This window comes from Rhineura floridana, chromosome 2, assembly GCF_030035675.1.
Source record: "Rhineura floridana isolate rRhiFlo1 chromosome 2, rRhiFlo1.hap2, whole genome shotgun sequence".
NCBI lineage: Eukaryota > Metazoa > Chordata > Lepidosauria > Squamata > Rhineuridae > Rhineura > Rhineura floridana.
This window is the reverse complement of record NC_084481.1, coordinates 235952340-235977710: the sequence shown is the minus strand read 5'-3', so window position 1 is coordinate 235977710 and position 25371 is coordinate 235952340. Positions and strand designations below refer to the sequence as shown.

The window sequence follows — 25371 nt, the reverse complement described above, 5'->3', positions numbered from 1 at the left end:
AGTGTATGCAACATTGCCTGGGCACTGTGGCAGCCACCATGGGCAATGAAGTGTCCTGGGGGAAGCTGTGTTCCCTGGGCAGCTCACAGAGATGGATGAATTTGGCAGTTTTTGTTTTTTCTCATTTTCTCATTTTTACCATCTTAAAATCACTTCTCCACATTTCCAAAACCATTTGCAATAATAATAATAAACTTCATGAAAACTTGTCAGCATTTCAGTGTGAATTTTCCCCTAACATTGTTCTATGCAGTTTTGACATTTTGCAAGCAAATTTCCCTAATATGGGTCTGTTATCTTCACTCTTTTTTATTTAATCTAATTTCAATATTTACGTATGTAACATTTTCAGTGTATTAAATCCAATACAAAAACAGCAATAAAAGCATTATACTAGGGAATAAGGGAAAGAAAGACAGAAAATAGAGGATATATATAAAGGGGGGAAAGTAATACATTAAACGTTATATCAGAGAATATCATACTGCACATGAAAAGTTCTCGCACTTCCTCTGCGAGGGGTTTCTTTAAGAGGAACAACCAGTTTCTTTAATATTGCTTCTAAAAGGGAAGTGCTAATTGACTATTATTTCACAATCTCCTTCTCTCAGCAAGTCTGGATAGAATGGACATAAATTTCATTGAATCAAAAAAGAACATAAGAAGAGACTGGTGGATCAAGCCAGTGGCCTATCTCGTCCAGCAGCCTGTTCTCACAGTGGCCAACCAGATGTCCTCATGGGAAGCCCACAAGCAGGACCTGAGAGCAAAGAGCACTCCCCCTCCTGCGGCTTCCAGCGGCTGGTTTTCAGAAGCAGGCTGCGTCTGACTCTGGTGGCAGAGCACAGCCATCATGGATAGTAGCCACTGACAGCCTGGTTCATGTCTGCCACTAATATAATATGTACTAAGTGGACATTTTATGCACACTTTAAGAACGGCATCACAAAATTCAGACGAGTGCAAATTTGGAAGGATAGCTGTGCAATTATAGGAAGTGCCAGCTAGCTCCTCGTGAAAATGCCAACCCACTTGAATTTCCCTCCCATTCCCAGCAGCTGCTGCACTGTCCTCACAGCATTGTGGAAGAGGGTAGTCTGAGACCTTTCTCACCCTGCCCGGTAAGGAAGAAGATAGAGGGGGAGGGAAAGGAAAAGGATGCAGGGAGAAGAGACCAGGCAGCAGCTACAGGTGCCAGGAGAAAGTGGGAATTATTCATGCTTTAAAACTCTTGTAGGAGGGGAGAGAATCAATTTCCAAGAAGTCTCAGTCTAAGTCAAGCTTAATGGTGGGTCATCTGCCTCTGGGTGTTCTAGGAGAGCATGCGACCTCAGTCCTTTAGAGGCAGGGCAAATGGTGGATGTAAAAACCACTGGAATTCCTTATTCAAGAATTTAATAATTGGGTGTTAGAACAAATTAAACCAGAACTATCATTAGAAGCTAAAATGATGAAACTGAGGTTATCATACTTTGGACACATCATGAGAAGACATGACGCACTAGAAAAGACAATAATGCTGGGAAAAACAGCAGGGAGTAGAAAAAGACGAAGGCTAAACAAGAGATGGATTGATTCCATAAAGGAAGCCACAAGATCTGAACTTACAAGATCTGAACAGGGTGGTCCATGACAGATGCTCTTGGAGGTTGCTGATTCATAGGGTCGCCATAAGTCACAGTTGACTTGGAGGCATATAACAACAACAAAACTTTTTTGTCCATCACATTGCCCAGCATCAGCACCCAAACATTCAGCACTGCAGCAACCACTACCTCCTTTGCTGAGGGGAGATATGATAGCACTCTTCAATTACTTGAGGGGCTGCCACACAGAGGAGGGCCGGGCTCTCTTCTTGATCGTCGCAGAGTGCAGGACATGGAATAATGAACTCAAGTTGCAGGAAGCCAGATTTTGGCTGAACATCAGGGAAAACCTCCTAACTGTTAGAGTGTGTTTACAACAATGGAACCAATGACCTAGGGCGGTGGTGGGCTCTCCAACACTGGAGGCCTTCAAGAGGCAGCTGGACAGCCACCTGTCCGGTATGCTTTGATTTGGATTCCTGCACTGAGCAGGGGGTTGGATTTGATGGCCTTATAGGCCCCTTCCAACTCTATGACTCTGAGATTCTATGATTCTGTGCTCTGCCACTGAGCTGTGGCTCTTACCCTAACTCCAACAAATAGGATACTTAAGATACTTGCATCTTAAACTATACTATAGGAAAGTATAGTAGATTGTGTTTGGAGGGCTCCAAGATGTCAGAACAAAATGTCCCCCTGCAAGCCTTTTCTTTGGCATGCTTGGATTCCAGGTGGGGTGGTGATGATGATGTTAACAATGATTAGGCTATACAATCCTGTGAGCCCCACCCTGCATTTTGAAGTGGTTCAAACCAGACACAGATTTACTGCCTCGTTGAGAAAAGAGGCCACAGAAGCAGCTATTTTTATTTTCTGCAATCTGCTCCTACCCTCATCATGGCAAGAATTGCTAAACTGGGCAACATTTGGTGTCAGGGAAAAATATTACTTAGCAAGCCATATTTGCAACAAAAAAGAAAATGAAAAGACCCCTTTAATATTATATTTACAGCTTCCCTTGATGACAATTAAGTGAAACATAAAAGGCTCTTTTCATGTCCATGCAGGCAGACACAGGAAGTGCAGTTTTAACTGACAGAACTGCTGATAATTACATTTCATTATTGCTTACAAGGGGGATAGTCTCGATTTGCTTATTCAGAACGCTCCTGTCATGTGACCTGCTTTAATACTCCAGCATTCTAGATTACTGTAATTCATACTTTGTGTGGCTGCTGTTGAAGATAAATTTTCAAAGCTTTAGCTAGATAGTGAAGGTAAAAACAACAGACAGTCTGGTAGGACCTTAATAAATTGATTGTGGCAACAGCTTTTGTGGACTGCAGTCCACTTCATTGGATGTATGCAGTGTTATCTTGAATTGAAGTTTCAACGAGTGTTAAACACACACACACACACACACTTCTTGTTGTTTACACAGAGATTTTGGCATTGGTAGCTTATGCCACAATCAAGTTTGTAGGTCTTTTAAGATGCCACAAGTATCTTCCTTGGTTTCCTGCAAGAGACTCAACACGGCAACCCCTCTGAAAACAGTGAAGATAGCGAAGCCTCTCCTAGAGAGGCAGAGTAAAGTATGTGCCCATTTTAAGGATAGCTGGCAGCATATCCCATCAGCGGTCCACCTCCTGTACGTGCACTCAAGCCTTTTCTGAGGAGAAGATGACATGCACAAAATCCTTTGGAGAAATGTTGTAGTCCTGGTTCCCAATCTGAGGAAGAGAATGCATTTTCTCAGAAAACCCAGCAACCAGTATGAATTTTGATCAGTTATATTTGGGGTGTGGGGAGGTGCTGTGGGTGACGGAGGATAGACAAGGAAAGAGCAGAGCTCTCTGCCTCTGCTCCCCATGAGGATGTCTAGGGCCAGACATCATTTGATTACTTACTCAATACTTGAGGGATGTGGAAACTGGCTCTGCTGAAAAGCATTTGCGTTTGAGGTGATACAGAATCATAGAATAGTAGAGTTGGAAGGGGCCTATAAGGCCATCAAGTCCAACCCCCTGCTCAATGCAGGAATCCAAATCAGAGCATTCCCGACAGATGGCAGTTGGATCAGTAATGCTTGTTATTTCATGATTGCAACTCAACAACTTTAGCTGCTGTCCTCAAGTGATCGGCGTGCATGGCCTTGCACTGACACAGGGACATAGGAGGCTGCCTTACACTGAGTCAGAACATGGGTCCATCTAGCTCAGTATTGCCTACACTGACTGGCAGCTGCTCTCCAGGGTTTCAGCCAGGAGTCTCTCCCAGCCCTACCTGGAGACGCCATCGGGGGTTGAACCTGGGTCCTTCTGCATGCCAGGCAGATGCTCTGCCACTGAGCTAGGGCCCCTCCCTGTCCTACCAGGTGAGGATTTGCTCGCCCTGCAATTTGAACGGGGATTCTCCAGCAGGGACCAAGGATGGGGTGAAACAGACACTACCAGAGCAGGCGAATGCCAGAGCCTCCAAGCTCATGTGGCACAGGTCTGCATTCACATCCCATCACCAGAGCTTGGCAAAGTTATTTTTTTGAGCTACAACTTCCATCAGCCAATCCAGTGGCCATGCTGGCTGGGGCTAATGGGAGTTGTAGTTTAAAAAAGTAACTTTTCCAAGCTCTGCCCATTGCTCTGGCATTGCCTGCTGCTGTAGACCAGCCTGCCCATCTGCTTTTGATTCTGGAATATAAGGTAGAAGAAGGAGACTTCTGCTGGGGGAGCCTGAAGGCCTGGCATCAGCGTCCATCCCACACTGGCTTGCAAGCTGCCCCAGGGTCCTTCCTCATGTGGGTGTCTCCATTCATGCAGCAACAGCCTCTTGGCAATGTTAGCACATACCAGCATCCCTCCTTGCTCACTGCAAGTTGTTGCTAACCTCCCCTGCTATGTGAAAGGAATGGCTGTGCTAAATATAGCCCTTCCCTTAAGGTACTGCTGGGAATCAAGGAAAGATGCTTAGGAAATTCTCTTCCCGCTGCACATCGGCATCTTTGCTGAGAGCAGGCCTTGTGCTCAGATGAGCTGGTGTGGAGGCAGGCTATGAGGAGCCTTCTTTTAGAACACCTTTTACCAAGGCAGCCTTCAGGGGCCTTTGGAGCCTCCAAACTAGGGATGGGGAAAAGGAATTTGATGCAGTTGGCATTTCAGGGCAAATCTACCTAATTCACAATTTCCAAAACAATGTGCAAGCCGAAACGCAGCCCTCCTTCAACGTTTGCAGTTCTCTGACTTTTGTCGTGTGGTTCTCCAGGCAAGTACTGCGCACAAAAATACATAGACTAGGATAAAGTGTGCATTACAAATGTACATATTACCAAAAATAACATACCAAGATGCATTGTATCAGGGGAAATTGCTTTGCAATCAATGTGTATTAGGTAAAATTGCATGCAAGCACCCATATATTAGGAGAAATTTGTACTAAAACTCTGATGAATGTTCATGAAACCCCTTTCTTTTCTTTTTTAAATTGCAAACTGATGTGGAAATGTGAACTGTACTTAAGATCGCAAAAAGGAGGAACTGAGAGAACCCAAAATTGACAGATCCACCCATTCCTTCTCCCAACCCCCCATGACTGGTGGAACGCTGCCAACAGGAGATCCACAACTGCAGAGATTCTGCCAGGCAGACAGGGGGCTCCTCTGGGGGTCTGTGCCCCATGCCACTGGCAGAACTTCTCTCCATGGGGCTAGGGGAGAGAGCAAACAACAAAATACTCAATTTTATTGGAGTATACACATAAAAAGAAATGAAAAGCTTTACCACTTGGTCCTGATACATGCATACATCTGGCCTTGAGTCCCAGGACTGGTAAGTGATGCACCTAAGCCACTGATCCATCTTGACCCGTCAGCTGACCCGTCAGATTTTGTTGTACAGCAGTCGTAGCCAACCAGGGGCCCTCCACATGTTTTGGACGACAACTTGGGTAGGGTAGGATTTGTCCTTTGTTATGCTTTTGGAAGATGAGCATTTTCAGCCAATTAACTTGTTTGTATTTGTTTTTGATAGATTTCAAATGTTGGATCATGCATGCTTTATAAATTATATTTTTAATTTTTAAGAACAATATATAACTTATACATTTTATAAATTGTAGTTGCTGTGAGCCATTTTTGTAGTAAGCAGCAAATAAATTTAATAAATAATGATAATAAGAACAACTCCCAAAGGCTTCAGCCAGCAAAGGCCATACTCATGAGAGGTGTCGTTGCAAACATCGGGAAGGAACCAGGTTGTGTAGAGCCATTTTGGAGGATGCCTCGTTTTTCCCTTCACCAGTCTGCTTCAAAACATTGATGCATTCCAGTTCTGTGTTTGCATTGTTCCACATGCCATTAATTACACCTGACTCTTTTGCTTAACACTGCGGACTGCGTTAACAAGGTTTGCTTGCCGTTAGTCTTCAAATGCCATTAGGGAGGCTGTCTTTTATAGATTTCATTTTTACTACATGCACTGCTAATGAAGGCATAATGTGATTATGATGGACTGAGTCCCAGGGAAAATTGTTGCCAGTTGGGTTTTGCACGAAATAATAAATTGCCTTTGGATTGAGTGGTAGGATTTGGGAATAAAAAGAGCGACCTTTTTAAGCATCAAAATAAGGTCGGCTATAAGTTGAACAAGGAAATGAGATTTAACAGGAGCAAATCAATTTTTGGTCTAAACTAATATAATAGCTGTATACAAGCTGGAACTCAAAAATGGGAAAATATGTGCAGTGTTTTCTATAGAACTTGGCAGAGGAAATTTTGATAAATAAATTAGCTATGCCCTTCCCCCCAATTTTTTCCTTAATTTCACGGATAGATAGATACTCTCTCTCTCTCTCTCTCTCTCTCTCTCTCTATATATATATATATATATATATATATATTCTTAAAGTGAACAAGCATTTCTGTGAATAGTCACTCTAACAAAAATTGAAACAGATTCCTCAACAGGGGAGTTAGAGTAGAGCTTTGCCTATAAATGCCAGAGCTGCCTGTACAATGCTGGAGAACTTCCAGGTGGGATAAGTCTCCACATAAAAAAGAAGATTTCCAAGAGAAGATATTCAAGTCTAACTTTTGCACTGACATACTCGTTTGGATTTTTTTATTATTATTAATATGTAGGGATGCAGTGGGATATGATAGCTCAGCCTAAGCCTCTTCTATATCCAGGATTTTATTCTATTTTATTGTTCAGCAGGGAGCATTAAACACACAAACCACTTCACTTACGGTCCAGAAACAGTTCTAATCTGGGGGCGACTGGAGCATGTTGCAAGCAGACTCTTGTGCACTTTAGAATTTTGTTTCTTCTGCCCACGGCCCCACAGCCCCTCCAGCTAGCTATGGCATTTCACTCTCTCCTAATGCTGATGACTCTCGCTTTCCCCACTGCGGCAGTAATAGCTGCTAATCAACTGGTAATGCAGTAATCACAACTGCAGGCTACTGCCATGCAAAGTAGGTGGAAATAAATAAATAAATCATATAAATCATGAGCGAGAGAGTCATATTCCCCCCCCTTCCCGCTTTGGCATCTGAAATGTTCCTCTAGCTAAAGGTTAGAAAGCTGGAGGAATGGGCAACCCCTGATGGGTAAGAGCCCCCTTTGCCAACCTGGGCCCCTCCAGATGTTTTGGGCTATCATTCCCATCAGCTTTAGCCAGCACAGCAAGAGCATTCAAAGGAACCTTGATAGGCTGGAACACTGGGCTGAAAACAACAGAATGAAATTCAACAGGGATAAATGCAAAGTTCTACATTTAGGAAAAAGAAACCAAATGCACAGTTATAAGATGGGGGATACTTGGCTCAGCAGTACGACATTTGAGAAGGATCTTGGAATTATCGTTGATCACAAGCTGAATATGAGCTAACAGTGCGATGTGGCTGCAAAAAAGGTAAGTGATATTTTAGGCTGCATTAACAGAAGTATAGTTCCCAAATAGTGTGAAATATTAGTTCCCATCTATTCAGCACTGGTTAGGCCTCATCTTGAGTACTGCATCCAGTTGTGGTCTCCCCACTTCAAGAAGGATGCAGACAAACTGGAACAGGTTCAGAGGAGGGGAACAAGGATGATCAGGGGACTGGAAACCAACCCTATGAGGAGAGACTGAAAGAACTGGGCATGTTTAGCCTGGATAAGAGAAGGCTGAGGGGAGATATGATAGCACTCTTCAAGTACATGAAAGGTTGTCACATAGAGGAGGGCCAGGATCTCTTCTCGATCATCCCAGAGTGCAGGACATGGAATAATGGGCTCAGGTTACAGGAAGCCACATTTCAGCTGGACATCAGGAAAAACTTCCTAACTGTTAGAGCCATACGACAATGGAACCAATTACTAGAGAGGTAGTGGGCTCTCTGGCACTGGAGGCATTCAAGAGGCAACTGGACAGCCATCTGTCAGGAATGCTTTGATTTGGATTCCTGCATTGAGTGGGGGGTTGGACTTCCAACTCTACTATTCTACGATTCTATGGTCTTGGTTTGTGAAAGCTTCTCATAATCAAAGGGAAATGCTTTGAATATAACTGCCTGGATATCACTACAGAAATAGGAAAGGTAGATCCTTTGGATTCAAGCTTACCAAATCCATTTCAACAAGGTCATAGTAAGAGCCTGCTGGATCAGGCCAATGGCCCATCTAGTCCAGCATCCTGTTCTCACAGTGGTCAGCCAGATGCCCCAATGGGAACCTGTAAGCAGGAACTGAGTGCAAAGAGAACTCTCCCCTTTTCAGAAGCACATTGCCTCTGACTGGTGGCAGAGCACAGTCATCATGGCTAACAGTGATTGACAGCCTCATCCTGCATGCATTTTTCTAATCCCTTTTTAAAGTTGGTGGCCATCTTGGCCTCTTGTGGGAGCCAATTCCATAATTTTACTATGTGCTGTGCGTAGAAGTCCCGAATCTTCCAACATTCAGATTCATTGAATGTCCATGAGCTCAAGTGTTATGAAGGGGGGGGGGGAGAAACCTTTTCTCTATGCACTTTCTCCATGCCATGCATCCTTTTATACACTTCTATCATGTTGCCTCTGACTCACCTTTCCTCTAAACCAAAAGACTACAACCTTTCCTCATAGGGGAGTCGCTCCATCCCCTTGATCATTTTCGTTGGCCTTTTCTGAACTGCAGAAGACACAGTGATTTAAGAATGGAGCCCATTCAGCTGTTAATTTGATCTCTCTCTGCACAGAAATAGTAAAATAGCACAGATTGATCACGCTGACATTACAATTATTCCAAATGCCCAACCCAAGGCAAAATTTCTCCATGTTTGGGGCAGGGTTGTCATGGGGCTGGGAAAAAGCTTCCCAAAGATTGGGAGGAGGCAGACATTCCACTGGAGTGGTGAACCATCACCTGGTAGGGCAGCTAATAAACTTACAGTTACAAAAGGGGGGGGGGCTTCTTTCCCCAATTGTTTAATCATATATATAAATATACATTTCTTAGGAGTAACAGCAGCTTGAAAGCCGGGCGGCTGCCACACACTTTCAACTTGAGACTAGAATATCCCTGGGCACGATGCTTTGCCATGGTACAGAATTAGTTCCAGGGACATCATGCCAGGGAAAAAAGATGGCAGCAAGCCCAATCAAGAAATAGCATTAAAAATGAAATAGCAAGAGTGAGATTAGTGGAAGATCTTAATAAAGAACATAGGAACCTTAAACCTAGACTGCTGATCTATCTATCTATCTATCTATCTATCTATCTATCTATCTATCTATCTATCTATCTATCTATCTATCTATCTATCTATCTGTCTGTCTGTCTGTCTGTCTGTCTGTCTGTCTGTCTGTCTGTCTGTCTGTCTGTCTGTCACCCTGGGCTCCCGCCAGGAGGAAAGGCGGGATATAAATCAAATAATAAATAAATAAATAAAAATATCCATCCATCCATCCATCCATCCATCCATCCATCCATCCATCTATCTATCTATCTATCTATCTGTCTGTCTATCTGTCTGTCTGTCTGTCTGTCTGTCTGTCTGTCACCCTGGGCTCGCGCCAGGAGGAAAGGTGGGATATAAATCAAATAATAAATAAATAAATAAAAATATCCATCCATCCATCCATCCATCCATCCATCCATCCATCCATCCATCCATCCATCTATCTATCTATCTATCTATCTATCTATCTATCTATCTATCTATCTATCTATCTATCTATCTATCTATCTATCTATCTATCTATCTATCTATCTATCTATCTATCTATCTATCTATCTATCTATCTATCTATCTGTCTGTCTGTCTGTCTGTCTGTCTGTCTGTCTGTCTGTCTGTCTGTCTGTCTGTCTGTCTGTCTGTCTGTCTGTCTGTCACCCTGGGCTCCCGCCAGGAGGAAAGGCGGGATATAAATCAAATAATAAATAAATAAATAAAAATATCCATCCATCCATCCATCCATCCATCCATCCATCCATCCATCTATCTATCTATCTATCTGTCTGTCTATCTGTCTGTCTGTCTGTCTGTCTGTCACCCTGGGCTCGCGCCAGGAGGAAAGGTGGGATATAAATCAAATAATAAATAAATAAATAAAAATATCCATCCATCCATCCATCCATCCATCCATCCATCCATCCATCCATCCATCCATCCATCCATCTATCTATCTATCTATCTATCTATCTATCTATCTATCTATCTATCTATCTATCTATCTATCTATCTATCTATCTATCTATCTATCTATCTATCTATCTATCTATCTATCTATCTATCTATCTATCTATCTATCAATCATCTATTTGCTTCTATGTTAAATTATACACCACACTTCCCCCCCCCAAAGGAGCCTAGGGTGGCAAATACATCAGCAGTGAAACAATTAAAGTTTCTAAAAAAACAACTAAAAACTCCTAGAAAAATCACCTAGTCTAAAACACCCTACAATTTCAGGGTGGCCAGAGGCAGGTCTTTCAGTCATTACATGCCCGAGTAAGTAGGAATGTTTTTCGATTTATCCTAAAAGTTAATAATGAGGGAAACTGCTGCACCTCACTAGGGAGGGCATCCTACAAATAGGGAGCCACCACTGAGAAGGCCCTGTCAAATTCAGAAGTGCAGGGTTCCTTCATGTTAGTCACAGTCATACTCGCTCCCTGCTTTTTTGCTGTGGGGGTTGAAATTGGGGCCTAGGAACCAATATGCACAAACTAGGAGAGTGTTAGCCCCGAGAAAAGTCTTCTCAGTGTTTGACTCATCTCCTTCTACTCTGGTTGGCTCCAATCAGTAGAAAAAGACAAGGAAGCATGTTAGAAGATTCTTCTCAGTGGCTAACACACTCTCCTTTCATGCTGATTGGCTTGTAGGATGCTGGAGACATAGGGACCCTGCTCCCAAAAAAGTAAAGGGTCTAAGACCCCAAGACCCACACGACTACACCCTTGGTCATGGGTCACTATGAAATCAGCAACCGCCCGGTGCAACACCATTAACAGGGCCTCCCTTGCTGCCATAGGGCCTGAGATGGCTGATATGGGGAAGCTGCTCTTTTAGATACTTGGGTCCCAAGCCAATTAGGGCTTTGTAAGCTAACACCGTGAACTGGGCTCTGCAGCTCATTGGCAGACGAAGCAGCACTCTGGGGACCAACCACACATGGTCCCTTTGGGCTGCCCCACTTACCAACATAGTAGCCGCGTTCTGCATTAGCCGCAGCTACAGGACTGCCTTCAAGGGCAGCCTGTGATGTTCCTGTAAGTTAAGCATCTGTAAATATGGTAAGTGCGGGTCTATTGGGTGATGTATGGTAATTGACTGAGGGAGAAAGGGGGAGTACTTGGGTGAGAAGCTGAAGTGTGCTGGATGATGATTGGCTGAGTGGCTGGCTGGCTGAAGGTATAAATGGAGGGTTGTGAGTGATTGAGCTGGTTGGAGTGAGGTCGTTTGGTGAGGGTTGGTTGGCAGAGTTCGGAGGGAAGTTTGGATTGTATTTGGCTGATATTTCAAGAGTATATATATGAACAGAAACATAAAGAGTGACCATATATGAAACCATACGCTTGTGAAACATTCCTAAAGTAATCTTGTTATTTCCTGTTGTTAGTAAATAAATACTTATTTGGTTTACCAAAGGCCTGATCCTTGGCTGGGGAATATACAGACCAGAAGGGAGGGCAAGGTAATTACCAAGGCTGAACAGAAACTGTATCTATTGGTAGAGAGGCTGAGGCAAAGTCTCTGGGAGTATTGGTTACAGGAAGTGACTGGTGGTGCTGCCTAGCAGTGGGATCTAGTGAGATCTGTGCTAGAGCGGAGTGAGAAACCATATAAAGGACAGTCCTGACTGGTGGTGCCCTGGTGGTGCCTAGTGAAAGGCAGTAGCCACAAGCAGGTGGGAACCTGACAGGGAGAACCAGAGAAGGACGTCACACAGCCCCACATAGCTCAATATGGCTCTATGCTGGCTGGCAGTGGCATGCCAGGATTTCAGGCAGATATCTTTCCCAGTCCAATATACCAGAAACTGAACCTGGGACCTTTTCCTTGCAAAGCGTGTGCTCTTCCACTGAGTTATAGTCCTTCCCCAAATTGTTTCCAAAGATCCACTCACTCTAAATGCAGAGTTAACATGGTGGTAGGGAAACCTACCCGCCACTAATTTGTCTAATTCACTGCAGTGGCAGCGGATGCCCATTTAGGACTGGTGGGGCAGAAGGTAGGTGAAGCCAGAGCCAATGACAGACCAAGCCAACTCCTTCTAATGTTGCCCCCATCCTCCTCCCTGCTGAGTCCTCCAAGGGCAACACTGAGACTAAGGGGGCGGAAGCTGACAGCCAGGCCCACCCCTCAGACTGGTTCTAAGAAAGGAGGAAGGCAGGTGTGGGCTGGCTGAGGGCAGGCTGAGTTCAGTGGGGCAGCGACCCACATGTTTTAAGGGACCAGCCTCCACTGCTTCACTGGCTTCCTGTGATCTTACAGGCCCAACTCAAGATTTTGGGTTTAGCAGGTCAACCCCGGAATGGCTTGAGGCCCAAGTACTGGGAGGAGCGCCTTCCTGCCAGCTCGTGTCTGTCCCTTCAGTGGCTACAGCCTCTTTGGCAGTGACACGAGGAAGGGCCTTCTCCGCGGTAGCACCCTCCTTCCCTGTGGAGTTGTGGAGTCTGTCCCCTACAGTTAGGGTTACCAACTGTACCCTTTTAAGAGTACATGTACTCTTTCTGAGATGGTGCAACAGCATACTCTTACTTTTCACTTATCGAAGCCAAATGTACTCTTTTTGAAATGACAAAATGATGGTCACCCTACCTGCAGTGGCATCATTTTATCAACTGTTAAAAACATAGGGCACTATCGAATGAACACGCCCCATCAGCACAAGGATTTATGCTTGCTCAGTGTCCCCCCCTGCATGTCCATAAATGCATTCAAGGGGCATGGGATGGATGTGGGGGTGCCACCCATATTTGTTTGTCCACGCCTTTGAGGGAGGTTGATTGAGGCTGAGACCCTGCTAAAGATTTTTAATTCAATGTTTGTTGGGGGCTTTTAGGATCACAGAAAGCTGCCTTCTAAATCTAGCTCGATACTGTCTGCATGGACCGGCAGCAGTTGCTCTCACTTGCTCTAGCTGGAGATGTCAGGGACTGGACCTGGGACCGCCTGCGCAAAAGGCAGATGCCCTTGGCTATGTGTACACCATCCTGGAAAGGTGGACTAAAAATATAAACACAACCAAAACGTTAAAAAAAAATCTCTATATCCTTCTAATCTCATGGCCAACACCACATCTTGTGGTACTGATTTCTCTCTGTTTGTTGTGTGTTGCAGGAGTGGATGGCTGTATTGGCCCCGCCAGAGTGTTTGCACAGCTTCAACGGCCCCTCCCGCTCTCCCTCCCGGTAAGCAGCCGCCGGAGCTGCTGCCAGGAGGTCAGGGAAGTGCTATGATCTCACTCCACCCTTGACTGCTGACCTGTTGGCTTTTCATAAAACAAAAGGTAAGCCTTTCTTTGCAGGGATGTCACTTCATCTCCTTGATACCCTGAGGAGGCCTTTCTCCCTCTAGTGAACATGATAGCTCAACCGATGCTGTTTATATACTTTTAAATTAATATGAGAGAAAACCTCCACGCAACTCTTGTAAGTATTTGATCATCTGACACTGCAGTCCTATCCACGTCTCCTCAGAAGTAAGCTGCATGAGTGGTACAGGCCTGCAGCTTTCCACATACTTCAGAACAGACTGCACTACGCAGGACCTCTTCTACAAAACACAGTGCTTCTAAATGGGTTTTTGTCATTATCTGTGCTGTAATATCACACACTTCGTTAAATTACTTGCATTTTTATTTTGCATCATTCTGGTGCAGGAAGCAAGGCAAAATGCTATTAATTTCATCCATTAAGTGGGCCATTAGTTGTCATGGAAACAATACCCCCTCCCCCCCAAAAAAAATATGCAGGGATTAATACAGTCTTTATGTTCCTGTTCCATCTGAGACCATTGCAGCGGCTACACACGGGCTTTATAAACATAAGAAGAGCCCTGTTGGATCAGGCCCATGGCCCATGTGGTCCAGCATCCTGTTCTCCCATTGGCCAACCAGGTGTCCCAATGGGAAGCCCCAAACGAGGACCTGAGCGCAACAGCTCACTCTCCCTAATTGTGAATCCCTACCACTTGTACTCAGCTGCATACGGCCTCGAGGCAGAACATAAGCATCCTGGCTTTGCACCCTTGATAGCTTTGAGGTTGCCTAATACCCTTTGAGAACCATTCAACTTGGTGGCCACAGTATATCCTGTGAATGGCGGAGTTTCACTATGCGCTGTGTGAAAAAGTTCAGCTAACTTTTTGGGCTAGTGCCAGAGTTAGCGCAAGTGCAATGGGGTTTCCCCCTCTCCTCTTCCTGTGCATGCAGGTACTGAGCTAGATGGACCAATGCTCTGCCTCGGTATATGGCATCTTCCTGGGTTCCTCTGGTTCCTTGCTAGTCACCCTTTCTGGGGGCTGGGTGGGAATTCTGGGAGGAGCCCCTGACTGGCCTTTGGGAGTCCTCTTTTTCCACCCATGCCACACTGGATGGTTCTACTATTGGTTTGTTGCATGTGTTTGGCCTGCTTGGCATAACATTCGGGCAAGTAAGAGAAAACTAGAAAAGAGAGAACTAGGAAAGGTCCTCAAATGTAAAGATGTATCACTGAACACTAAAGTCAGGATCATTCAGACAATGGTATTCCCAATCTCTATGTATGGATGTGAAAGTTGGACAGTGAAAAAAGCTGATAGGAGAAAAATCAACTTGTTTGAAATGTGGTGTTGGAGGAGAGGTTTACGCATACCTTGGACCGTGAAAAAGTCAAATAATTGGGTGTTAGAACAAATTAAACCAGAACTATCACTAGAAGCTAAAATGATGAAACTGAGGTTATCATACTTTGGACACATCATGAGAAGACATGATTCACTAGAAAAGACCATAATGCTGGGAAAAACAGAAGGGAGTAGAAAAAGAGGAAGGCCAAACAAGTGATGGATTGATTCCATAAAGGAAGCCACAGACCTGAACTTACAAGATCTGAACAGGGTGGTTCATGACAGATGCTGTTGGAGGTCACTGATTCATGGGGTCGCCATAAGTCGAAATCGACTTGAAGGCACATAAGAACAACAACAACAAGAAACCAAGAATTTAATCTTCAGGCACCCTGAGGCATTATTGGGTGAAGAGGACACCTGAGTCACTTTCCACAGCCTGTGGCTCGCAATGTCCTTGGGGGAGCCCTTAGACCTGGCATGCGCGTCACGGTTAACCCTGAGCAGCAGGACCTGCCCGAGTGTGCATGCCCAGTTAACCTACCCAAGGCTCCCTTAGCAAGGAAGGAGAATTCTCTCTCAGTCCTTGGCTGGAGGGCACAGAATGTGGCTTTTTAACATGCCCAGAGGGGCTAAGGGATGCTGACCTCCTAGGTGTTAATGCAAGACCACCTGCCCACCCTTAAGTAATTCGGTTATTTATTGGCAGATCTTCTGTTTATTCTGTTTAATCAATGTAACCTTTCGACCTCACTGGTCTCCTGAGCCTCCTTCCTGAGTGTGTTGACAAAGCAATTCCTCTCCAGAAGAGAGAGCATTTCCCCCTCCCTTTGCTGAGAGTTGTAATGAGGGAGCTGGAGAGGGGATGGGAGACAGGCGGAGATGATCACGGTCTGAGCAGGAGAGAGGGGGAGAAATCCATAAACTGGTAAAATGAAATGAAATCAATTTTCCTTCCAAGGCCCAAGATGAGAAAATAGAGATTTGAGGGAAGAGACTGATCCGTGCAACACGCTGGAATCACAATACACTAGTTTTGCCAAAGAATTTGGCTGATTGAGTGGCATCAGAGTCTCTTTGACTGCTTAGGAAAGTTCCTTTCTAGACATTATAAAACACTGGCACCCACACTGAGTAATTTGGTGTATCTGAAGGTGTTAGACAGTGAAAGCTAAAAACGCCTGTGGAATTTGATCTTCACAAATTCCTGCATAAAATATCATGATGAGTCTCATCTTATGGACTAATGTGAAGATCTGAACTTACTTCATGTTCTTGAAGGTCGTGGCAGCTGTTTAATCATATCAAAATATGCATTTAGATAGAAAGTATGCTGATAAAAGTTCAAGAGGAAAGCACAAAAGCAGGACTACAGCTGAACGTCGAGAAGACTAAAATAATGACAACAGAAGATTTATGTAACTTTAAAGTTGACAATGAGGACACTGAACTTGTCAAGGATTATCATGGCACAGTCATTAACCAAAATGGAGACAATAGTCAAGAAATCAGAAGAAGGCTAGGACTGGGGAGGGCAGCTACGAGAGAACTAGAAAAGGTCCTCAAATGCAAAGATGTACCACTGAACACTAACGTCAGTATCGTTCAGACCATGGTATTCCTGATCTCTATGTATGGATGTGAAAGTTGGACAGTGAAAAAAGCAGATAAGAGAAAAATCAACTCATTTGAAATGTGGTGTTGGAGGAGAGTTTTGCGCATACCACGGACTGTGAAAAAGACAAATAATTGGATGTTAGAACAAATTAAACCAGAACTATCACTAGAAGCTTAAATGATGAAACTGAGGATATCGTACTTTGGAGACATCATGAGAAGACATGATTCACTAGAAAAGACAATCATGCTGGGAAAAACAAGGGAGTAGAAAAAGAGGAAGGCCAAACAAGAGATGGATTGATTCCATCAAGGAAACCACAGACCTGAACTTACAAGATCTGAACAGGGTGGTTCATGACAGATGCTCTTGGAGGTTGCTGATTCATAGGGTCGCCATAAGTTGTAATCGAGTTGAAGGCATACAACAACAACAACAACAAATACTGAGCAGGGATGGATGAATCTGCCAATCTTCAGTTTCTCTCATTTCCACTCTTAAGTTTAGTCTGCAATATTTCTGTATCAGTTTGCAATTTATTTAGAGTCTGATTCACTGACGTGGTCACGTATACGATTTCCAGTGTTTTACCAACAGTGCACAAGTTCATGTGCAGGTTGGTAAAACACCACACACACAAATCAGTGCAGTCATGCATACAATCACATGGATTTCAGTTTTTATGATGATGATGATGTTCTCTCAATGCACACTTGAACATAGGTGATGTGGGGGGTGGTTGGGAGAGACACAAAGGAATTGACAGTTGTAGAATCTGTGCATTCATAGTCCTTTGTACAAAATTTGATAACACCAGATCAGGTGATTTGTACCCAAAATCTGGTGAGAAGAATGTTGGAAGCACCCCTAAGGACAGGATTTGCTAACCTGTTTCCTTCCAGATGTTTTGGACCAAAACCCCCACCCTACCTGACCATTGGACATGCTGGCTAGGGCTGCCTGGAGTCCAAAATATCTGGAGAGCACTAGGTTGGGGAAGGCCACCTAAGAAGATCTCATCACAGCTCAAATGTGACAATTGTATTTCTCTCCCTGTTCAAATGAGAGTACATTAGAGGCACCTGTTGTTGCTGTGCCTTTCCTGGAGCTCAACACCTAATGCAGAGAATACTAAATTCTGATGAATATTCTGGATGAATACGCAGCTAACTCAACAGGCAAGACAGAACCTGCTGAACCTGCTTCTCAGCAGGAAACTAAACACGCAAGCTAGGGAGTGAACCCAATTGAACCCACTGGGGTTTACTCCTGAGCCAATATACATAGGCTTCACTGTTAGAGAAGGAAAGGCTGCCATCTGATACAGAATTACTAGGGCTGCTTTCAGACTCGGGGCTTATTGCGTTAGTTTAACAGATTGAAATGATAGTGCCTCTGTTCCAATTTCTAAAATTCGTTTCACACTGCAGTACTGGCTGCGTTAAGGGACAGTAGATTTTTCAGCCAATAGACCGGCATTTTGTGCAACTGTCTTTCACATGGCTGCAATGAACATCTTGGTTTTTGTCCCTCACCTGTTATATTTAAATCAGGCAAAAAAAAAAGTGTGTGCCTTAATGGCAGAAATGCACTGCATGCTGGGATGCCTGTCATGTGAGCGGCTGCAGCTAACACCTGTAATTTTCCTGGTTCCCAAGCTTGCAAGCTGATTATTTCTGGTATTATTTATCATGAAAATTAGTGCTAAATTTGCACTATATTCCACTAGAATTCCAGAACTAGCTTGTATGTCATGTGAAAGATCAAATATAATGCGCAAATTACCACGTCAGAATTTGTCAGAATGACGGATTAAAATGCAGTGGGAAAGCAGCCTAGGAGTAAATCCCACTGCACACACACATTGAGAGCTACTTCTGAGTAAACATGCATAAGAGCGGACCGCATGGCTCCAATGTTATGCACAGTTACTTGGGAGCAAGTCCCAATGAACTCAGTAGGCCTCACTTCTGAACAAATATATTAAAGGTAGAGTACCCACTGGACTGAGAAAACAATAGATATAAATCAGGAGGATATCACGGTGCTCAGGTAGCCTCACTGCAGAATATTCTAGATGAAACACATGACATTAAGCCCCCTTTTCCCCCAATGGAAGTAGAACAATGTCTGAAGCATTGCAGTGAATGTGCTTAACACCTTTATGCTCCCTCAAAACTGGAGAGAAGAGATGGGACAATATTTGAGTTTGAAATGTCGATTTATGTCCTGAGAATTGGGCATTCTGAATTTAGTTATCTCTGTTATCTCATTGTTCGGGGGGGGGGTGGAACCGTGCATGCTTTTGGAGGGCATTCCTCAGCAGGAGAGCCAGGAGTGGCCAGGAGTGCTTTTGCACAATTAAGATTAGTGCGCCAACTGCGCCCGTTCCTTGAGCTGTCTGATCTGGCCACGGTGACACATGCCTTAGTTACATCCCGTTTAGATTACTGTAACGCGCTCTACGTGGGGCTGCCTTTGAAGACTGTTCGGAAACTTCAGTTGGTGCAACGAGCTGCAGCCAGAATGTTAACTGGGGCTGGTTACAGGGACCGTACTACCCCCTGTTACAAAAGCTCCACTGGTTGCCACTCTGTTTCCGGACACAATTCAAAGTGCTGGTGCTGACCTATAAAGCCCTATACGGCTTAGGTCCAGGCTATTTATCAGACCGTATCTGCCTGTATGAGCCTGCCCGGGCCCTGAGATCCTCAGGAGAGGCCCTTCTCTCAATACCCACATCTTCTCAAGTACGACTGGTGGGCACACGTGAGAGGCTTTGGAATTCCCTTCCTAGGGAGGTAAGAATGACCCCCTCTTTGCAGTCCTTCCGCCGACAAGCAAAGACCTTCCTATTCCAACCAGCCTTTGGAATTGAAGGCTAAGGATAGGGCATGAAGGGTGCTGCATTGCTCATGTCTATTATATCATTTTTAAACTAGTTTGAACTTTTTTAGCTATATGTGTGTATGGTTTTAATATTGGAAATAGTTTAATCTTATTTTAATGTAGACTTTGTAAGTTTTTAACTATATGTATTTTTTATCTGGAAGCCGCCATGAGTTCCAGTTTTGGAAAAATGGTGCGGTATAAATAAAGATTAATAATAATAATAATAATAATAATAATAATAATAATAATAATAATAATAATAATGGGCTTGCATGCACAAGATCCCAAGGCGACTAGCCTTCCCCAGCTTGGTGTCTTCAGATGTGTTGGACTATTAGCCCCAGCCATTAGAAAGGTGTAGTCCAAAACATCTGGAGGGTACCAAGTTGGGGACGTTTTCTGTGGACATTGCTGGGCTGGATGGGCAAATGTTCTGACTCTTCAGAAGACAGCTTTGTATGTTCATGTTAAGCGTTTGCAAAACCTTTCCTTTATGTCCGCAGGGTTTTCCTTTTTTTTTTATTTAGTGATTTTGAATAATATGAGAAGCTCCAGGATTCTGATATATTCTTGTTTTAGCAACTGCAGGAACAAATCATTTGTGCAGTTTGATCATTTCCAAATACAGATCCTGTTCATTGTTTTCATTGAGAAGAGCTTCCAGACCCATATCCTCATTGATAAACTCAGAAGGCGCCAGACAGGTCAATCAAACCAAGGCTTCTCTTCAGTTAACCAACCAGGTGATTATGATTCAGTCCCTGAGACATGAGACCAAAATTGTTAATGAAGTCCAGTCTAGGTGTTACATTCCTCCCTCCCCAACAATTCTGGAATCTATTAGGAGGTTATATTGTTCTTGCCTGTTTATTTTTTAATTATTCTGATTTTATGAGTATATTTTTTTAATTATCAGAAACAGTTTAATGCTATTTTAAATTAGAGTCATTTTTTAATTATACCTGTCTATATTTTTAATTATGTCTACACTTTTTATTTATATTTGTCTATATTTATCATTTATGTATTATATGCTTTTAACTTTGGTAGGTTTTTTAATTGTATCTGTTTTTTATCTGGAAGCCGCCGTGAGTTCCAATTTGGAAAAACGGCGGGGTATAAATAAAGTTAATCATAATAATAATATTTTCTCAGCTGCAATACATTTGCCAAACAAGATCCAAATGACATTTATATTATTGCCTTCTTCACAGTGCACACGATTTCCAATGATAGTTGCCTGCTAGTTTATAAAACCATGTTGAGCCACTCCTTGATGGTGATCAAATGCCAGACTTTTACACATGTTGAAGTCTATGTGGCCACGTGTTTTGAGAGCTGATTCAAGCACTGAGAAGAGGGTCTTCCTAGGGTATCTCAGCAGAAGATTGCATGTGTGTTTGAATGATCCTCAGTGGCAACGTTCCTTCACACAGCACATAAAGAGGCTATATGGCAAGGATGAGTGTGACGCCCTTCCCTGGCTCTCCCTGTCAGGTTCCTACCTGCTCGTGGTTACTGCCTGTCACTAGGCACCACCAGGGACTCCACCCGTCCGGACTGTCCTTTTTTATGGTTTCTCTCTCCGCTCTAGCACAGATCTCAACAGATCCCCCTGCTAGGCAGCACCACCAGTCACGTCCTATAACCCGTATTCCCAGAGACTCGGCCTGAGTCTCTCTATCAGGTTACCTCTGTGACTGCGTGCTTAAGCTGTCCCAATCCCTTGGTATCAATGCAGATAATTCTGGTTTGCTCTGAATACTTGTGGTGTTATTCTCTTCACCACTGCCACCATTTGTTATCCTTCAGCCTTGGTCATTACCTTACCCTCCCTTCTGGTCTGTGAAACCCCAGCCAAGGATCAGGCCTTTGGTAAACCAAATATATTTATTAAATAACAGAGATAACAAGATTTCTTTATAAAGGCACTTAAGCATATGGTTTCATCTATTCCTGAGGTACTGGTCTTAGTATCAATCCGAACTCCACCCTCTCCTCACATCCACCAACTCTCCACCCAATCTCCTCTCAAAAACCCACCAAAACAACCCACAACGTCCACACTCCACCTCATCCACCTTCCACCTCACATCCACCCAGATTTACCTGACATCCTTCCATTTATACTGTCAGCCAGTTTAAACATTCAGCCAATCATCTAGCATTCTACTGCCCATTCACTCCCCCCTCCTCTTTCATTCCACTTACCATGTATCTCCTATACAAACAGCACTTACCATATATACACTAATAGAGGAACATCACAATGGGGACCTCCAAATGTGACTCATCAGCCCTCCTCATTTTTGCCTGGGTGGGGAGTTGAATCCTGCTTGGCCACTATCTCTCTCCACACCCATAGGCCAACTTTGACAGGTGGGCGGGCCAACCCACTTGTGAATCACCTGATGTCATTATGGCATTGAATGATCAACAGGTGGGTGGTCCTGCCCACCTGTCAATGTTAGCCCATGGTGGGAGAAGATAAAGATCTTGCCTCTGGGGCAAAAGTTTCCCCACCCCTCAACTATGGAATTCACTCCCATAAGGGGTGATCACCACAATTTAGATTTTTTTTTCAGACGGATAAGACAAATGCACACAGGATAAGGCTATCCAGAATGTTTGAATCCTTTCTAGACAAGCTTCATTCTTTGACTTCTTCATACTAACAGAACAGGATTATCCGTAGGGATGGAATCAGCTAGCCAGTGCCAATTTGAAAGCATTCTCTCGATCTCAGAGGCTGGTATCGATTCAAATTCATTCTTTGTCCACAAGCCACTGCTTTTACTGGTCTGGTTTTTATTTCTCTCAGAAAAAAATATTGATACTAATATAGATATTTTGAAAGGAAATATTGATACATTCAAGGAAACATTGATAAAAAATATTGATATTAATGTCATTATTTTAAACACTTTTTAAAAAAAAAAATCTGTTTCCAGATTTTCTGCAGAAAATCACTAAATAAAAATCCAATCCACAGCAAATAAGGGGATTAATGGAAAATTCGATACAAAATCCAAGTTGGGCAGAATTCTAGCACATCCCTATGTATCAGTGTATTTATATGCAATGTAAGGGACACCACAAGAACACAGCCATCATGATCTCAGGGAACCAGTTCATAAGCAGCTAACACAATGCTGCCTAGTTTCTTATGTCCTGGGCCCCGAGATGTAAATGAAATAAACAAATAATGACAAGGTCATTTATTTATATAGGCAATTCATATACCACTTCATACGTCTCCAAGCTATTTATGTTCTGATGCTTACAACATTATATATATATTTATATATATATAAATCACAAACAAAACCACAAAAGATAATGCGCATCACAGCAAGAGCTCACCTGTGGCCGAGGATGGCCCGTCACCAAACATGTCAGTTCCAGGGTCTCCCCTTCTCGAATGGTGTACACTCTCTCTGAGTATCTCTCCTCTTCAATGTTGCAGGCCAGGCCTGAATGGATGATCCTCACTGTGGGTGGGGCTGTCAAGACAACCAGAAGGAAAACTCATCAGCAAAGAGCTTTGGTTTCCCTTGTCTGGGTGGGTTAAGAGAGACTCCCCTGTTGCGAAAGCACGTGAGGAGGAGGAGCTGGCACAGCCACCGACCCCAAGCGCAGGGGAATATAATTAAATCAATAAACCCACTCTCTCTCTCTCTGCAATCATGACAGCTACCAAGCCCAACTCCATGACGGTCAACAGAGATTTGCCAACATTCCACGAGAGGTGTCAGTCTTGGGATAAAGGCCTTAAGAACGCAATTATGGTGTTGCTGGATGGCTGAGAAGCCTCTAGCAGGGCTCCACTAGGCAGACATCTCCTACTGCCTAAAACCACCACTTGGCCTCTAGGAAAGATCTGGGTCTCAGTCCAAGTCAGATAATACTCTGCCCACTCTGACCCCGCCAGCCACAGATGACAAGGGAACCAAAACCAGAGCCAATGAATCCCTGACTCCATCCCATCTCATCTCTATCTGCTCTCAGATGCTCCATGATCTTTCCGTCTGGTCCCTTATGTGTAGAACCCCTTGCCCTGAATATATCCCTCTCTTCCTTCTGAGTTCTCTTCAAAACCCTCCTTCCTCTTGAAGACTTTAGTGTAACCCCTTAATCCTCCAAAACTCTAACCCAAAGCACAAGTGATTGTGTCCATGCATCCACCCCTGGTGCTCCTGGTCCCCCTGTTGGAGTTTAGATTGTGAACTCCTTGGGGGCAGGGGCCTGCCTTCCTTCTCTTTTTTACCAGTGAAACCATCTACACTCACTCATTCATTCATTCATTTTATTAATCACTTGCTGCATAAGATTTGTTTTTATGATGTTTTAAAGTGTTTTTAGTGCCTTGTTTGCCACCCTGGGCTCCTGCTGGGGGGAAGGGCGGGATACAAATTAAATTAATAATAATAATAAGGAGCCCCTACTGATGACACTGTATAGATTACTACTACTACTACTACAATAATTCTGTATATTAATACCCAGCTATTTATCCAGTTGCCAATATTTGTCTAGCCAAAAGGGCACCACCCACACGCCTACCCATAAGAGAGAGGCAAGAAAAGGATTTGGGAAACTCAAAGGTTTGCAAAAGTACAAGAAAATATTTAAGGAGAGAGAAACCCTACAGGGAGAAAGAGAACCAACACAGAATGCTGGCTGAAAGGGAAACCCAAGGGAAATGGGAATGGAGTATCCTGTAAAAGGGCAGGTTGGTTGGCTGGCTGGCATCCTGAACAAGACACTACAACTTCTTGTTACAGGATGTACTTAAAACAGTAGCCAGAGTAGCAGTAGTAGTAGCTCTCATCATCACTTGGTACAGTTGGAGGTAAAATTGATAGGGTGGACATGAACAGATAGCAGGATTTGAATTCAGGTCCATCAGCACAAACAAACTATCAACATTAGCTTAAGCTAGTGGAACAATCCAGGTCCACCAGGAGTTGGAGGCATGCTCAGTAACACTATTCCAACCCAAAACTTCATAAAGACTCACATGCATATATGGAGCTCCTGTTGAAGTGAAATCCACCCATTCCCTGCTATAGAGAAAAGAGTAGTTCCATCCACATGTGCAAAATATTCCCCTCCACTGACTTTGCAGGTGGGGAAAACTGCATCTCTGTCCCAGCGTTCCTACAATGACTGCAAGGAATTAACAAATGAGGCCACATCCACCACAGTTTTATTAATCTTAAAGAACCCCCTGAAGGATACTTTACATTTTAAATTTTAACTCAAGATATTTTGGGCTTAATTTTCAAAAATTAGCTTTTCATTATTGTTCCTTTTTAATTGTATGTACTGCTTGAAATGCATTATGTAGCTTGTTATGCAAGCAAAGCACTTTAATGGGGACACTAAAATGAAGTAGTTGGCACAAAGGGACCCATCCCAGTCTCTCTCCTTTTGTTGCACAAATAATTTGGAAAGCCCTATTGCTGACCATGGGATCCTCTGCCAGATTGCTTATTGGGGATGCTCAGACCTCAGATCCAACCCTTGTTAAATAAAACGAGGGGCCTCCACAAGTCTCTATTTTGCTAGGTAGGTTAATTTTCAATGTTTTTTGGGGGAGATGGAACTGACAATGAAACATTAACTAATACTCTATATAATTTAAATGTAATTTTCAGCTGAGGTTTAACCCATGTGAGTATCATGTGTACCATAGAAGTGATGTATCTGGAAGGAGAAATTATATTGGTACATAAACATAAAACAAGGAAATTAGCACACACAAACACACACACACACAAACACAGAGAGAGCGATTTTTGAGTCCCCAGGCAGTCAGCAAAATCAGCATGATAAGCTAAGACCCAGGTAGATCACTATGCATAACTAGTGGGCAAGGCATTTTTGAATGAATTGTTACTGGGTGTCCATTTTTCATTCAAATGGCTTGCACACGAAAGTCTCTCCACCATTTAGTTATTTAGTTAGTTAGTTAGTTAG

At 43.5% G+C, this 25371-nt stretch overlaps 1 protein-coding gene across 4 annotated transcripts in view; it reads right to left on the bottom strand.

Annotated features, from left to right (window-relative positions):
- MDGA2 (MAM domain containing glycosylphosphatidylinositol anchor 2) overlaps positions 1–25371 on the bottom strand; it is a 588493-nt gene that overhangs the window by 365855 nt on the left and 197267 nt on the right. For all 4 annotated transcript variants that reach the window (XM_061612635.1, XM_061612637.1, XM_061612638.1 and 1 more), the window contains exon 2: positions 22753–22892. In XM_061612635.1, the coding sequence (XP_061468619.1) occupies positions 22753–22892 (140 nt within the window). The remainder of the gene's footprint in view (positions 1–22752; positions 22893–25371) is intronic.